General features: G+C 35.3%; 1 protein-coding gene across 22 annotated transcripts in view; it reads left to right on the top strand.

Moving 5' to 3' along the window:
- The window catches only part of SUPT20H (SPT20 homolog, SAGA complex component), a 49,260-nt gene that overhangs the window by 32,557 nt on the left and 1,471 nt on the right, over positions 1 to 15,232 (top strand). For 11 of the 22 annotated variants that reach the window (XR_004966105.1, XR_004966106.1, XM_036299918.1 and 8 more), the window contains 9 exons: positions 212 to 244; positions 818 to 935; positions 5,154 to 5,253; positions 5,384 to 5,542; positions 7,234 to 7,540; positions 8,035 to 8,189; positions 11,100 to 11,155; positions 13,297 to 13,416; positions 13,923 to 14,028. Coding sequence is in view for 17 of the 22 variants with exons in the window: in XM_036299918.1 (XP_036155811.1) it covers positions 212 to 244; positions 818 to 935; positions 5,154 to 5,253; positions 5,384 to 5,542; positions 7,234 to 7,540; positions 8,035 to 8,189; positions 11,100 to 11,155; positions 13,297 to 13,416; positions 13,923 to 14,028 (1,154 nt within the window). In the remaining 5 variants the exon portion in view is untranslated. Of the gene's footprint in view, positions 1 to 211; positions 245 to 817; positions 936 to 5,153; positions 5,254 to 5,383; positions 5,543 to 7,233; positions 7,541 to 8,034; positions 8,190 to 11,099; positions 11,156 to 12,852; positions 12,944 to 13,296; positions 13,418 to 13,922; positions 14,029 to 15,232 lie in introns of those variants that run through there. The other 11 variants (XM_036299924.1, XM_036299921.1, XM_036299922.1 and 8 more) reach the window with 7 other exon arrangements.

The raw sequence follows: 15,232 nt of genomic DNA, 5'->3' as shown, positions 1-15,232 counted from the left end.
CCTCCTTAAATTAAACCAGCCAAATTATTCACAATATTATTTATTTTGCAATGCCAAATTTTGCTATATATTTATTTTAAATTTGTTTCATATCTTGGTGGATTTTAATTTATTAAGTTACTGTCAGTAAAATATGGAAGCCTTCAAAAGTAATCCCAGTGCTCCCTAAGAGAACTCTTATCTAATACTTTTCTTTCTTTAAATATTTTAGGTTCATTATAGGATCAAAGACTGATGCTGAACGGTAAAAATACTAGCTTCTTTATTTTTGATCTAGATAGATATGAAAATCTTCCCTCTTAGCGGATAAAGACTACTTCATTAGGAATCAGAAGTTTGATTTTAGTTATGCCATAGGTTTTAGTAGCATTTAAAAAAATAGAATTAGGTAAGTAACAACAAAAAGAATAATGTTTAAAATAGAGCTTTAGTTTAAATAAAAAAATGTAGACATATCTATGGTAGGTAAGGAAGATGCTTTCTATGTAGCACTTTAATCAGAATGTTAAGTGAAGGGGGTAATTTTTTGACTGCTTATTGATTAAAAAATAACCCATGTAATTTCTGTATTTGAAATAAGATACTGAAAATATATTTTAAGATTGCTAATTTAAGTGCAAAAGATTTTGAGCATTAGCTTGTCATTGAAAAGATTAAAAGAGTACTTTTAACAAAAAGGTAACTGTCAAATTTTAATTTTTGTGTTAACTTGATGCAACTTTTTAATTAACACTTCTTATTTTCTACATAATAAGTTTATGTTTAAAAGAGTTAAGTAATTCTTACCTGTTGTTTTTTTCTTTTTCTAATATTTTAGGGTAGTTAATCAGTACCAGGAATTGGTCCAGAATGAAGCCAAGTGTCCAGTCAAGATGTTGCACAGCTCCAGTGGCTCAGCCAGCATGAGTCAGCTTTCTCCAGGGAAAGAAACAGAAGTGTGTGTTTGTTTTCTTTTTTTTGTTTGTTTGTTTATTTTTTTTATTAATTAAATCTTTAGTATTGTTCAGATTATTACATTTGTTCTTCTTTTTTCACCCCATAACTCCCTTCCACCCAGTTCCCACCCCACCCTTCTCCCTCACACTCCACCCACTGTCCTCATCCATAGGTGCACGATTTTTGTCCAGTCTCTTCCCGCATCCCCCTCACCCCTTTCCCGCCACAAGAATAGTCAGTCCACTCCCTTTCTATGCCCCTGATTCTATTATAATCACCAGTTCATTCTGTTCATCAGATTATTCACTTGATTTTCAGATTCACTTGTTGATAGATGTGTATTTGTTGTTCATAATTTGTATCTTTACCTTTTTCTTCTTCCTCTTCTTAAAGGATACCTTTCAGCATTTCATATAATACTGGTTTGGTGGTGATGAACTCCTTTAGCTTTTTCTTATCTGTGAAGCTCTTTATCTGACCTTCAATTCTGAATGATAGCTTTGCTGGGTAAAGTAATCTTGCTTGTAGATTCTTGGCATTCATCACTTTGAATATTTCTTGCCACTCCCTTCTGGCCTGCAAAGTTTCTGTTGAGAAGTCAGCTGACAGTCGTATGAGTACTCCCTTGTAGGTAACTGACTGTCTTTCTCTTGCTGCTTTTAAGATTTTCTCTTTGTCTTTTGCTCTTGGCATTTTAATTATGATGTGCCTTGGTGTGGTCCTCTTTGGATTCCTTTTGTTTGGGGTTCTCTGCACTTCCTGGACTTGTAAGTCTATTTCTTTCACCAGGTAGGGGAAGTTTTCTGTCATTATTTCTTCAAATAGGTTTTCAATATCTTGCTCTCTCTCTTCTTCTGGCACCCCTGTATTTTGGATGTTGGTACACTTGAAGCTGTCCCAGAGGCTCCTTACACTATCTTCGTATTTTTGGATTCTTTTTTCATTTTGCTTTTCTGGTTGGGTGTTTTTTGCTTCTTCGTATTTCAAATCGTTGACTTGATTCTTGCCATCCTCTAGTCTGCTGTTGGGAGTCTGTATAATATTCTTTCAGTCAGTGTATGCTTAATTTCTAGTTGGTCATTTATCACAACCTCGAGGGTCTCATTAGATTTCTTGTAGATCTCATTAAGTTTATCGGCAGTTTCTAGAAAATTCTTGATAAACCATATAACCGTGGTTTTGAACTCTATATCCAGCAGTTTGCTTTCCTCCATTTCTGTCATTTGTGTCCTTTTTCTTTGTCTCCGCATTTTTTCATGCTTCCCTGTGTTGATAAAGTGGTTTTCTGTGCTAAGTGTCCTCTAGGGCCCAGTGGTTCAGCCTCCCCAGTGACCTGAGGAGGACAGTCTTGGTGCACCCCCTTGTGGTCTTTGTGCACAGTCTTGTTGTAGTTAAGCCTTGATTCTTGTAGGTATCACTGGGAGGAATTGACCTCTAGGCCAATTGGCTGTGAGAATCAGCTGTGTCTGGAGACTTCTGTGCTGGAGACACCCCTCCGGGGCAAGGCTTGCTTCAATGGGGCTTTGGTGCTCACTGAGTCGCCCCCTGAATGTGTCCTTTATGGTTCCATGGACCTGCAAACTGGATCCTCCCACTCTGACCTCTGGGTACACTGGCTCCTGGATCTTTAGGGAGGTGCTAATCTAGCTTCTGCCTGAGGCTATCCAGCAAAAGCCTCCCTGCAGGGCTTGGGCGGGGCAGGTCCCACGGGATCAACAGGACGGGGCTAGCAGTTATGGCTGCTCTCAGAGGCCCAGCTTCTCAGTGTCTCGGCAATCGCTGCAAGACCCTCCGAGAGAAAGCTGCCCCCGAGTTCCGACCGATGCCAGACAGTCCCGCTTCTCCCGTATGAGTCTGGGTCCCCAGAGACTCTCCCAGAACTGGAGCTCGGAGCCTGAGACTCCCTCCCGATTGAAAACGACAACCGTGCCCTCAGCCGCCAGCTCGCTCCCTGTGCTCCTCTGTACCTTAGTATTTTACTTCCGCACTGCGCCTCCTCTGAGTCTTGGTATGCTTTTCTCTTTCCTTCTAGTTGTAGAATTTCCACTCAGCCAGCCTTCCTGTGGTTCTGGATGATGTCCGTTCCATCTTTTAGTTGTATTTTTGAAGTGGCTGTGTGAGGCAGCAAAGTCCGGTGTTTACCTATGCCGCCATCTTGGTTTTTCCTGTTTTCTTTTTTATGCCAAATATTGTTTATGTTGTTTGTTATTTGTGCCTAATTATTTCTCAGGTAATCTGTGATATGTTTTTTTTTTTTTCTTAAATCTTTATTGTTCAGATTATTACATTTGTTCCTATTTTTTCCCACCATAACTCCCCTCCTCCCAGTTCCCGCCCCACCATCCGCCCTCACTCCCCACCCACTGTCCTCATCCATAGGTGCACGATTTTTGTCCAGTCTCTTCCCGCATCTCCCACACCCCGTTCCCCCCCAAGAATAGTCAGTCCATTCCCTTTCTATGTCCCTGATTCTATTATGATCACCAGATTATTTATTCACTTGATTCTTAGATTCACTTGTTGATAGATGCATGTTTGTTGTTCATAATTTGTATCTTTACCTTTTCCTTCTTCTTCCTCTTCTTAAAGGATACCTTTCAGCATTTCATATAATACTGGTTTGGTGGTGATGAACTCCTTTAGCTTTTCCTTATCTGTGAAGCTCTTTATCTGACCTTCAGTTCTGAATGATAGCTTTGCTGGATAAAGTAATCTTGGTTGTAGGTTCTTGCTATTCATCACTTTGAATATTTCTTGCCATCAAAGTTTCTGGCCTGCAAAGTTTCTGTTGAGAAATCAGCTGACAGTCGTATGGGTACTCCCTTGTAGGTAACTGAGTTTCTTTCTCTTGCTGCTCTTAAGAGTCTCTCTTTGTCTTTTGCTCTTGGCATTTTAATTATGATGTGTCTTGGTGTGGTCCTCTTTGGATTCCTTTTGTTTGGGGTTCTCCGTGCTTCCTGGACTTGTAAGTCTATTTCTTTCACCAGGTTAGGGGAAGTTTTCTGTCATTATTTCTTCAAATAGGTTTTCAATATCTTGCTCTCTCTCATCTTCTGGCACCCCTATAATTCTGATGTTGGTACACTTGAAGCTGTCCCAGAGGCTCCTTACACTATCTTCGTGTTTTCGGATTCTTTTTTCATTTTGCTTTTCCGGTTGGGTGTTTTTAGCTTCTTCGCATTTCAAATCTTTGCCTTGATTCTTGTGGTCCTCTGGTCTGCTGTTGGGAGTCTGTATAATATTCGTTATTTCAGTCCGTGTATGTTTAATTTCTAGTTGGTTCTTTATCATAACATTGAGGGTCTCATTAGATTTCTTGTAGATCTCATTAAGTTTATCAGCGGCTTCTAGACAGTTCTTGAGAGACCTTAAAAGTGTGGTTCTGAACTGAATATCCTCCATTGACAGTTTTGTCGTGTTTCTTTGTCTCCGCATTTTTTATGCTTTCTTGGTGCACCCCCTAGTGGTCTTTGTGCGCAGTCTTGTTGTAGTTAAGCCTTGATTGTTGTAGTTAATACTGGGGGGATTTGACCTCTAGGCCAGCTGGCTGTCTGATATATTATTTTTTGAGGGATGTAGCAATTGTTTTTGTTTTTACTTTTAACTTTATATTTAACTTCTTATAATGGAAATTTTCAAATATACACGAAGGTAGAGCAAAAGGTGTAATGAATCACCTGGCTTCAATAGTTACTACTTTTCTGGAAAAGATTTAAGGATTAAGCTTTGTTTCCATCTTACTCCTCTGCCCCTTTCTCACAAACTCTTTCTCCCCATTCTCTTACTTGGAAATTTTTCCTTCATTGTTTCTGCATAAGATGTCCTTATTTGAAATTTATTCTTTTGTAACATCTGTAATATTCAATCTCTATAACCACTGAAAGTACTTTGCAGTTTTAAAATGTTTTTTTTCTGCCCAGCTCAATGGATAGAGCATCAGCCTGCAGACTGAAGGATCCTTGGTTCTATTCCAGTCAAGGGCACATGCCTGGGTTGCGGGCTCTATCCCCAGAAGGGGGCGTGCAGGGGGCAGCCAGTCAATGATTCTTTCTTATCATTGATGTTTTATCTCTCTCTTCCTCTTCCTTCCTCTGAAATAAAAATATTTTTAAAAAATAAAATGTTTTTTCTTCTGGGAATTATAGTGGTATTAATTTATGAGATACTGATTTGACCTTAATTGTAACAAGTATACTTAATGTCATTGTTTTTTACAGCCTGAGACTGTTTCAGTTCAGTCTTCAGTACTAGGGAAAGGAATAAAACATCGACCTCCACCCATCAAACTTCCCTCAAGCTCAGGAAATAGTTCCACAGGTATTACATTCCTTACTTTTCTGTAATCTAGTATAAGAAATAGCATATGGTCATAACTTGTTTTTAAAATTTTACTCATATTTTGATTTTCATAAAATTTTGAATTATAAGAAACAATTTTATATTCTAGGTAACTATTTTACGCCACAACAGGCCAGCAGCTTTCTTAAATCTCCAACTCCTCCTCCAGCTTCTAAGCCACCAAGTCTTTCTCGAAAGTCATCTGTGGATCTCAGTCAAGTTAGCATGCTTTCTCCAGCTGCCCTGTCACCTGCCAGTTCATCACAAAGTGAGTCCTGATTTAAATTCTCACATTAACTTTTCATAAGCTTTAGCAGTAGTGTTTCTTAGATAGCTTTTTTGACCAGTGAAATAGTGAAATCTGGATGAACTGTGTACCCAAAATGTATAAGTTTTGATAATCTTGAGGCAAATCTCTTGTTGATTGTATGTATTATGTGTTTAATATAATTCTATTTGTTTTTCTATATTTATGTATGCACCTTGTGTAAACCTTTCTTATAGACTTACAGCCTATACATCTCCTTTTAAAAAATCTGGTAGTTAGATATGGCAATAAGATTCCAAAATATTTTTTATTTCATTTTATCCTAGGGTCACTTTACATTTTATGTAAACTATGGGGCTAATATGAAAAAAATGTCATAAGAGTTCTTGTTGCAGTCCTGTCTTTGTATATGTAAGAAACCAACTATTTCCAAGGTGGTGATACAATAAACCGAAAGCCAATTTTTCTGAAACACTCTACACTCTTATAAATTGTCAGCTAGTAAAACGTGATGATTATAAAGCATTATTCTGAAGATAACTAAAATGTAATTTTTAGTACTGAATACTTTTTTTATCATTAAGAAGAGTTTTATAAGAATTCTTTTGGGAGAATTTCTTCAAATTAATAAATATCTGAGATATTTCAATCCCAATTTGCAAGAAAGCATTCCAGTTTTTTAAATTTTTTTTTATAGGTAACTAAAGTGTGCTGAAAGTTTTAGTACACTGCACAGTGATAGGGTGGTCTTCTCATTAGATATAAACATCTTCATCTTGATAGCTCAAAAGGTGTAATTTTTCTGCCTTCTTGTTTTGCACAAAGAAAAATATATCAATTTCCTGAAAGTCTTATTCACACTTCTTATGTTGTGGGTATGAATTATGCTAATCTGCACACAGTTGTTACTTTAAGTAAGGGTTGAGTGACAGCTTCTGGACATTCACATTTCTTTCCTTTCTTTCTGCAGGACATGAAAGCTAAAAAAGAAAACACCTCAAGAGCTTTTGGTTTTACTTTTTTGGTTTTTGGTTTTTGTTTTTTCTTAAAAAGTTGATAAACTGTGCATACTTCATTCACAACAGATTTTCTATACATTCTACAATTAAATAGAGTACACAGTTACTGTTAAAGATGCAGTATTATCTATCAAATATTTGCTTTATTGCTGTGTTTTGTAATTTGCTTGTCAGGATAAACGTGATGTGTTAGGACCTAAACATGTATATTTAGGTGCCAAATATGACTGTTAACCATATGTAATTTATTAAATATGTTCAGTGTTTATCTCAGACTGTTACAGAAAATAAGCAATATTTTTAAATGAAGTCCTAAATTAGTGAAATTGTGAATAACAAAAAATTAATTTGAATTCCTTTTAAATTTTTTAGACCAGAGGTAGCATATAGGAAAATAACTTAAATGGGTAATGTGGTAGAATACAAATGTATATTTTTACTATTACTATAATAACATCTGATGGGAGTTTTAGGTGATATACTGCATCCTTAATTGTAATGAGTGTAGTAACACTCATGTATCATGTGTAGAAATTAACACTTGCAGTTAACTGCTTTAAAAAAAAAAACTGAAACAAATTGTCAGTGCTAAGTAAAATTCCATTAACCTTATTTTTAAAAAGACTGGCCATTTATAACAACCTAGCAATTTTTATTTTTCTCAATGAGCAGGATCTGGAACTCCTAAGCCATCTACTCCTACACCAACCCTTTCATCGACCCCATACCCTCCTGATGCTCAGAGCTCAACTCCTATTACCCCTTCAACTACCCCTACTCCCCAAGATTCAGGCTTCACCCCTCAGCCCACTTTGTTAACTCAGTTTGCTCAGCAGCAAAGGTCTCTGAGCCAGGCAATGCCTGTAACGACCATTCCTCTTTCCACCATGGTAACATCTATAACCCCAGGAACCACAGCCACCCAGGTCATGGCAAACTCTGCTGGACTTAACTTCATCAATGTAGTGGGCTCTGTTTGGTAAGTCTTCATTGATGCCCTGATTTTTTCAAAAGATATTCTCACCAATCTGAATGAATTCTCATTGTGAAATTAAGAATAAAATCATGTTACTGAAACTAAAGAAAATACTTTAAATATGGATAGAAGCTATCTCAACCAAGTATGTTTTAATTTTAGGTAATACATCTGTTTATATGCACTGATACAATACTATTACATATTGACAGTAGCTTAGATTTTTCTGTTCGTCTTCTGTTACTATCTTTTAATACTTTACTCTTTGAAATTATATTATAACCTTGATTAATATGCAGTATGTGTACTTAATTTTAGCTAACCTTGCTGTAACTTTCTAGCATAAAAAGGAAACAGCCTTGAAATTAATATTTAGGATAGAATTATCTAATTGGTTTAATAGTGGTGGTGTTTTTTCTTTTTTTAATGTAAGGAATTAAGTCTGATTTTTTTTATATATATATTGTAAGTTTAATGCTTTGTCTATTCTCCTGTAGTGGAGCTCAGGCTTTGATGAATGGTTCAAATTCTATGCTGGGCTGTAACACTGGTGCCATAACTCCTGCTGGAATAAACCTGAGTGGCCTTCTCCCCTCAGGAGGTCTGCTACCAAATGCATTACCTGGTACAATGCAGGCAGCTTCTCAAGCAGGTCAGAATATTGAATATAATAATCTCTTTAAAAAATTAAAATACATGCTGATGTAAAAATGTCATTTTAATGCTGTTATTAAAAATATTAAACATAGTATCATGTCAAAAAGGCTCTTTTTAAAGGAAAGGCTAATGTTGAAAGCCTTTAAAGTTCTGATATTTAAATTAAAAATCATCTAGCAATCAACTTCTGGAAAGAAACTTGATAAGCCTATAAATCTTTGCAAATTATATCTTTGCCTTCTACACATTATAATAAAGTTAACATTGATAGTCTTATTATTATCAGTGTAGTCTTACTCCAGGTAAAAGGAATGTATCTTGAAAACATACATTGTGCAAAAAAGGTGACATAGCGTGACTATTAAAATCCCAGGTTCTAGAGGCAGACGGCCTGAGTTTGAATCCCAGTTGTGTAACTTAACTTTTTGTGTAATCATGGGAAAGTTACCTTTGTGCTTCACTTTTCTCATAAATAAAATAGGGATAATAATAATACCTTATTGCCTCTTAATTATGAGCATTAAATGAGTATATACAGATGAAGTGCTTAAATTATACCTTAGACCTAAGCATTAAAAAATATTCGCTACCATCAATAGTAGTTTTATTGTAGTAGTAACTGTTAATTCATATACTGGAAAACAGCTATAACAGCTTGTGCTATTTTTTAATGCTCCTTAAGAGAATGTAATGTAATATCTTGGCACAATCCAGTTTTCTGCTAAGAAAAAATTTAATAGGAAAAACAAACTTGACATAGTAAGAAAATTAATCAAAAACTTTATATGATTTAAGATAATAATTTTCAACCTTTTTCACTTCATGGCACACATAAACTAATTACTAAAATTCTGTGGCAGGCACACCAAAAAATATATTTTTGCCAATCTGACAAAAAATAGGTATAATTTTGATTGATTTACAAAAAGAAATAATGATAGTAATTACCTACCCTTTTTGCTACAAAGTATCTAGCCCTGGCTGGGTTGCTCAGTTGCGTCACCCCATACATCAAAAAGTTGGGAGCTTATGGGGGAAAAAAAAGGAGAAATATGTACTACTATTTGTAATACTTTAAACAATAAAATAAAATTAAAAAAAAAAAGTTGGGGGTTTGATTCCTGGTCAGGGCACACACAATCCCCAGTTGGGGAACGTACAGGAGTTAACCAATTGATGTTTTGCGCTCTCTCTAAAAAATAAAAACATATTCTTGGGTGAGGATTAAAAAAAAAAAATCAGGTGCCTATACTTGTATATAAGGATTTCTGGTACCAAGAATTGACCAATCAGATGCAACCTTATGATACAACTCTATAATATGACATATATTTATGGTTCAAGACAGAGCATTCACACCAGATGGCTTTTGTTGTGTAGGCTGTTGTCATTTGTTTTATTGAACAATCTAGCGAAAAGAGGTCCGTACCCCTTGCATGTCTTAAATATTCTTGCAGCATATCAATTGAAAATCACTGACTTAAGAGAGCCCAAAGAATATCATACAAGCATGTTAACATATTTCTGTAATTTCCTAATTTTGGCTGATGTTATTTTAATGTACTATAGTGGTGGAAGCACTGGAAATGGAATCAGATATTGAATTTAGAATGTTCATGTTTACATGGCTTCAGATGCTAAAACTGTGGGTCCTGAAAGAAGTCAGTTTTTCTTCCTTAGATTCCATTTCATTTGATGTAAACTATGGGTAAATTTCTCTAACTACAATAGGTATTTCAGATTAATAAATGAAGTGCCTTTGATAAGCAATAAGCATTATATAGTTGTTATTTACCTTTAAAGGGAGTTTTGTCAATTCTTTTCATGAGAATTCCCAAAAGGAAAATCAATAGTGTCATATTTTCATCTGATTATGCTTTTTTTAAGTTTCTTATACAAAAATTTCCTGCCTCTTACCTTTTTATTATTTACTTATTTATCTGTTTATTTATTTACTTATTTAATCTGAGACTGTTTTTTATTGATTTTTAGAGAGAGAGAGGAATGGAAAGAGAAACATCTATGTGAGAGAGAAACATTGATCAGTTTCCTCCCTTATGTGCCCAGACCAGGAATCAAACCTGCAATGCTCCAACCAACTGAACTACCTTGCCAGGGCCTGCCTCTTACCTTTTAAAATAAAATTTGCTTAGCAGACTAGATACATTTTTAATTAGTGTTCAAATTGGTATATATCGTTTGTGAGAAAAATATACATGTACTTTGAGACCAGGGTCAGCAAATAAAAAATCTTACAGTCTAAAGTAGATTTTACATTTTTAAGGATGTGTTTAAAATGTAAAGAAAAATGAAGAGGAAGAATATCCAACAAAACTTAGTCAGTTGGCCTACTGAAAAAGTTTGCCAACCCCGATTTATGATGTGCTCTATGTTGTCACAAAATCAACAGTATTATTTCCTATTAGTTTGACCCTACAAACAAAAATCATTGTACTTTAGTATTATTCATATTAGCATTTGTACTTTAAAATAATTGCATGGAGCACACTGGTTCTCAGAGATATGGTTGTTATGATTATTGTGTACTATATAGTGTATAGCACTTAGGAATGTCAATAGAAGCCAACACCTGAAATGTGTTTGCCATAACTGTGCTAGTTTAATTATATTTATGGCTTCTGCCTATGTCTAGATAACTTTTTCCAGCTAACAGTCAAAATAGTGATAAAGAAGTCTCAGTTTCTCAAATATAGAATAAAATGTACATGTATTGCTCACATCTTTGATCTCAGTATTTGATGGGTATTGTTTTTAAGATCATTTTAAAAGTATAGAAAATAAAGCAAATCTATGCAGAAAGTACTTAAAATGCTATATTAGTATAAAGTGTTTTCATGTTTAATAGTTTTAATTCCCTGTTATAACCAGGAGTTGTATTTAATAGGTGTTCCATTTGGTTTAAAAACTACTTCGAGTCTCAGGCCCTTGAATCTACTTCAGGTAAACCTGAAACACTGCTCTTGATTAAAGTTTTCATACTTTGATTTTTTTGTAACAGTGCATACCTATATATGTCAGCATTTGAAATTTTGAGATGGTTCAGAATCTTCTGAGGATATGATTATAATTGCTACTTTTGTATGGTTGAGAGGGTAGGAAGAAAGAATGGGTATCCTACATATTACACTTTCATTGACCTCTGTCAAATCAAGAACTCAATGTTTTGATGCAGAGAATTGACAACTACAAAGTGAACAGTTGCCTACAATAGCAGTAGTACCTATACTTAAAAAATAATTCCTCTCTCAATAAATATTTTGTGTCTACATATATGTAGTACTTTTTGCTTACAAAAGATTTTGTACTTGAATAGAGGATTTAAAAATAGCTTTGTTCTTTTCCTGAGGAGAATGATTTCTTAACACAGTGCCAGGCACCTAAGAATCATTTGGTAAATATTCGTTAGAGTACAGTTTGTATCTAATGATGAGGCTTTTCTTATAAATGATATCAATGCCAACATAGACAGCATATAAAGAGAGATCAAAAGTGGAGATTTCATACATGTTGAGTGTGAACTTAAAATATTTAGGGTGTTAAGCTCTAGGTCCTTTGTAAGGTTTGGACTCCATTATTATCCCAGGTTGGAAATTTATAGGATTATCTACAGAGAATTTAGAAAAGGTAGACAAGAATATAAAGATTTAGAGTCACAAAATTGGGAAATAACAATAAAAGACAAATCAACTCAATCTGGTATCCTATATAATAAAAGCGTAATATGCAAATTGAACAGCAAAATGCTTGGTCGATATGACACCCGGTTGCTATGACGCGTACTGACCACCAGGGAGCAGACTCTCAATGCAGGAGCTGCCCCCAGCCCACAGGCCCCAATGCGGCCAAGGCGGGTGCCAGTGGGGGGCCCTCAATCACCCCACTGGTCGCCCCACAAATCAGCTCTGAACGCCAGCCAGGCCTAGGGACCCTACCCTGCACGAATTTTGTGCACCAGGCCTCTAGTTCAGAAATAAATCAGGAAATGTGTTTAGATCCAAAACTTAAAACTTCTTGTCCAAGATTCAAACACAGTGTTACTATATACAGACTATAATAACAGAATAATTTACTTGCAATATGGACAAATCACAAATCACATTGGTTTATTCAACTTTCCTACATATTGCTGTTGGAATTTCTGTCAGGGATTAGTCTTAGTGAAAAGAGGAATGGAATTCCTTAATAGAACTGATAATAAAGAATAATGACAAAGCCACCATAAAAATTAATTTTGCTACATTTATTATCTAACTGATTGAGGAAGGAACATCTGACCTGTGCTGTGCCCAAATTTACTTAACAATAAGCTGTGCTGGGTGTAGAGATTTTGACCCAAGGACACCATTTTTATTTTTTTACTTTTTAACTCTACAGATCTCAGAATTCTGTATTTGGTATTTATTTGGACTGTTCTTAAGGACTTCAAAGTGCTTATAATTTAAACCCCTATAGAATAAAAAAGAAAAACCATTTGTTTCCTGATTCACTTGAGATTTCTAGTTTTAATTTTTAACATGAATTTTTCTGAATACTTCTTTTTAAAACCTTTTCTTAATTTAACTTAATTTAGATTCTGAATGACAAAGCTGGTAATGTCTCCAAACTAAATATGGACATCTAATGCACTTTCTTTTCAGCTTTGGAATTTCTCACTATATTATATAAGCATCCATGAAGTCCTGGGATTTGGCAAAGCTAGAACAAATTTTGAGAGATGAGTTTTCATAAGTATGTCTCTGATTTTCACTGGCTTCTTGTTTACTTTCTAATGTACTTAATGCTGTTTTGTATTGAGGTATAAAAAAGTTAAAAGCCATGTGCATATTTGTATATGTCACTAAATTGAAGCAGAATGATTTGATAGTGTTAACATATTTGAGAGCCCTTAGTAATAACACTTAAAAATTGTTTTCAAACCTTTCTTTTAAAGGGCAGAGATGTTTACTTTTATTTTTGCTTACCTCTGTTTCCTCAATATCTAGAAGAGTACTTGACACATAGTGAATGTTCCAAAAATACTTGCGGAATAAAGAAATTTAAACAATGTGAAATTGATTAATTCATGTTTAAATTCTTAATAGCTTCCAGGTGGTTCACTAATTTTCAACACTCTGCAGCAGCAGCAGCAGCAGCTCTCTCAATTTACACCCCAACAACCTCAGGAACCCACAACTTCCAGTCCTCAACAGCCAGTGGAGCAGGTATGTGCTTTACTAGCTTTCCATGTTTTGTATTATGGAATTGTAACTTTATTTCGTACTACAGGCCCGGTGCACAAATTTGTGCACAGGTGGGGTCCCTTGGCCTGGCCGGCGATTGGGCTGATGGTGGGGGCTGGCTGGCCCGGAGGGAGGGACCGCGGGAGGTTGGCCTGCAATGGGAGGTTAGCTGTGGGAGTGCACTGACCACCAGGGGGCAGCTCCTCCATTGACCGTCTGCCCCCTGGTGGTCAGTGCACATCATAGTGAGTGGTTATATTATGCTTTGATTGGTTGAACCCACAACTGGATGACTGGACACTTAGCATATTAGGCTTTTATTATATAGGATTTGTTCTTGCTAATTCTTCTGAAGTCTTTTCCTTATGTTACTGTTTTTATGAGTCTAAAACTGATATTTTTTTTGTCCTGTAAGGAAAATATTAATTTCTTCTTACCAACACAAATGGTTTTTCTTTTTATACAACTCATGTATGATTTTTATTTAGGGTTCTGAACAAGGCTCAACCAGTCAAGAAAAGGCCTTATCTGCTCAGCATGCTGCTGTTATTAATCTTGCTGGAGTAGGAAGTTTTATGCAGTCACAGGCAGCTGGTTGGTATCTTCATGACTTCATATATTGAGTTTACTATTTAATCTAGTTGGGATCTCACCTTTTAAAATTATTTTTCCTTCTCTTGCAAGCATTAAGTAGGAAAAAGTATAGGTATATTTACTTGCGAACTATTAAATCAATTTATTGATAGCCCTCAGTTTTTTCCCATTGACAGTTGATTAATTTAAAGTGATTCTACACTACATATATTAACAGTTGTGTTTTCCTTGTGTTAGTTTGTTGGCAAAATTTTATACAATTATCAACTTACTAAGAAGCTACCAAAGTTGTTAACTCCTTAGTTTTTTATGGGCATTTATATATTGCATAATATTTTTTTCTCATTCTGGTATCTTGTACTTGCATGAATTAAGATATAATGTCAGTAAATGTAACTTCTATAAGCCACTTTTTGTCATTTGTAAGAAAGTGAGATTATACTAAATGACTGCTTACCACTTCCAACAGTAAAATGGTGAACCAGTTATAGTGAACCATAGTCTTTAGTGAAGATTATCTTGTCAATTGAAAATAGTAATTACAGAGTTTGAGGATTAAATAAGTGAGATCATGTCAACATTTTGAATTATCATTGGTGCCTTTATAATCATATACAGGTAACTCCCAGTGTCTGAATTTAGAATAAGCAAGGTCTTACATGTAGAGATTTAGAGCTAGAGAATTTTTGAAAGTTATTTTTATAATCCTTTACCCCCCAAGATATATATTTTCTAAAGTTCTTATATAATTTAGTGGAAAGAACTCTAGACTGAAAAATCCTAAAAATGCTCCATGCTCCAGACCTGCCACTAATTGCCTGAGTCATTCAAGTCATCTACACCTGAAATTTCTTCCTTTTTACAATGAGAGGGTTGAACTAATTATTGTGGTCCCACTCAGCTCAAAAAGTAATAATGCACAGGCTCAGTTCACCATCTCTGTTGCTACTAATATAGGCTGATACTCATTGCAGTATCTTTTAATAGCACTTGTTTACCAGTTATGTCATTATGGTAGCTTGGATTTCTCCCCCCTTTCCTACTTTATTAATTATATTTTAAAATAAGTCATGTATTTTACATTTTACAAGAAAGCCTTCTAAACAAAAAGCACTATTACCAAATTTCAGTGAGATGCATGAAGGGATACAGTGCTTAGCACATTTGCACTTCCTTCCCCTTGTATGTCCAGGAAGTGCCCTCA

This window comes from Myotis myotis, unplaced genomic scaffold, assembly GCF_014108235.1.
Source record: "Myotis myotis isolate mMyoMyo1 unplaced genomic scaffold, mMyoMyo1.p scaffold_m19_p_3, whole genome shotgun sequence".
In the NCBI taxonomy this organism is placed as follows: Eukaryota; Metazoa; Chordata; class Mammalia; order Chiroptera; family Vespertilionidae; genus Myotis; species Myotis myotis.
The sequence above is the reverse complement of the archived record's forward strand: the minus strand, read 5'-3'. Positions and strand labels throughout refer to the sequence as shown.